Source organism: Austrofundulus limnaeus, unplaced genomic scaffold, assembly GCF_001266775.1.
Source record: "Austrofundulus limnaeus strain Quisiro unplaced genomic scaffold, Austrofundulus_limnaeus-1.0 Scaffold465, whole genome shotgun sequence".
Lineage (NCBI taxonomy): Eukaryota > Metazoa > Chordata > Actinopteri > Cyprinodontiformes > Rivulidae > Austrofundulus > Austrofundulus limnaeus.
In genome coordinates this window covers 395,835-397,540 of record NW_013952867.1, presented here as the reverse complement: position 1 = coordinate 397,540, position 1,706 = coordinate 395,835, and the positions used below count along the sequence as shown (strand labels likewise).

The window sequence follows — 1,706 nt, the reverse complement described above, 5'->3', positions numbered from 1 at the left end:
GTCCCAGTCTGACCACCCCTGTGTGAGTAGTGGTCCCAGTCTGGCCACCCCAGAGAAAAATGTCTGGCTCCACCCCTGGTCCAGGCTCTTCATGCCGAAATAAAAGACTAAAACCTGCTATTATCAGAGAAATGACCACTTACCTGATGAAGTGCACACTTCAAAAAACAATTTTTAATGTATTTTTTCAAATAAAATCAGCTTAAACAAACATATAAATCCTTTTTATTGTGTGTCTTATGTGGTCTTTGCAGCTCATGTCTGGATGTCCAGCCTCAGTACCTGAGCTGCCATGTCCACCAGGTTGGGCAGCTTCAGCGCTCGTCCCTCTCCATCCTTCAAGAAGTCCAGCAGGCTTCCTGCAGCAAACAAACACACACCTGCTGTCACTTCATTTCCACATGAAGCCCAGGGGGTCCTGTGGCCCCCCACCCCTAACTGGAACAGGCTCGGCCACATGAAGGAATCTGGCAGATGTTTGTCGGGGGGTTTGTTCGTGGTCTCAGCAGCAGAGTTGTCAGAAGGACACGACTTCAGTGATTTTTTTAAAGAACCCATTTAAAAACCTCCAGCAGTTTTTTCCTGTAAGAACACTCAGAGAAGCAGAAATAAATGTGGAACGTGGGTTTTCTGCTGACTCCTTCCATCTGATGTGGTTTYTAAAACTCACTGCTTTGCTTTCATGCTCCAAATAATCTTTGTTCTGATCMGACTCTGGACTCGAGTGGAGAAAGTTTTGTGTGATTTGGTGCCACCTTTGTTTCAGGCGGTCTGCAGTCAGGTTAAACTGAAGTGTGTGTAAAAACAGTGTGGAAGCTGAAAATGGTGGTGCTTATATAGATTATCCCCACATGACGTCACACTTCCTCCATCAGGACTGCCTGTTCAGTCTGTAGAACATCAGGTATTGTTTGAACTTTCCACCACGTTAACTGTGAGTGAGCGAGAGAACTAGGGCTGCCACGATTAATCGATTAATCGACRACTACCGTATTTTTCGGACTATAAGCCGCGACTTTTTTCCTGAACTTTGAACCATGCGGCTTATAGTCCGGTGCGGCTTATACATGGATTTTTTTTCTTCAGCCACCAGGGGGCTCTTATGCTCCATTTGCTTCAACCACTCGCTTCAAAAAAATAAAGGAATCTTTGGACGGCAAATTTGGGTGTACTGTTTTTTTTATGTTGGGGGTGTGGCTTATAGTCCGAAAAATACGGTAGCTTACAAAAGTTTAGAAAAAAAGCTGAAAAACAAAGTCTTTGTAACAACGCTCACACAAAACAGAGTTGACTAGACCACCATCAAAATGACTAGCTTCAGGTCTGGTCTGAAGAAGAAACCTGTTGAAGTTAAACAAGCACAACAATTCCTCCACAGTTTTATTAGTGAACAGGAAACACAAAGCCACGGTGGACAGTGTCTACCTTTGCTCATGTACTCGGTGACGATGTAGATGGGCTCTTCAGACACGACGGCGTACAGCTGCACCAGCTTGTCGTGGCGGAGCTTCTTCATGATCTGGGCCTCCTCCAGGAACGACTCGGGGGACATGGTGCTGGGCTTCAGCGTCTTCACCGCCACTTTGGTGGTGCCGTTCCACGTCCCTGATGGCAGGCAGACAGACGGGGCGTGAGCAGAAACACATTCAAACTGTGTCCGAGTCCACAACACTGAGGGTGGGAGGGTGTCATGCACGGGGGGGGGG

At 46.9% G+C, this 1,706-nt stretch overlaps 1 protein-coding gene across 1 annotated transcript in view; it reads right to left on the bottom strand.

The window, feature by feature from the left end:
- LOC106529781 (tyrosine-protein kinase Fyn) overlaps window positions 1–1,706 on the bottom strand; it is a gene marked incomplete at its 5' end in the record, with an annotated part of 36,131 nt that overhangs the window by 9,024 nt on the left and 25,401 nt on the right. The window contains 2 exon segments of the mRNA XM_014025283.1: window positions 283–359; window positions 1,426–1,605. Of these exon segments, the coding sequence (XP_013880737.1) occupies window positions 283–359; window positions 1,426–1,605 (257 nt within the window).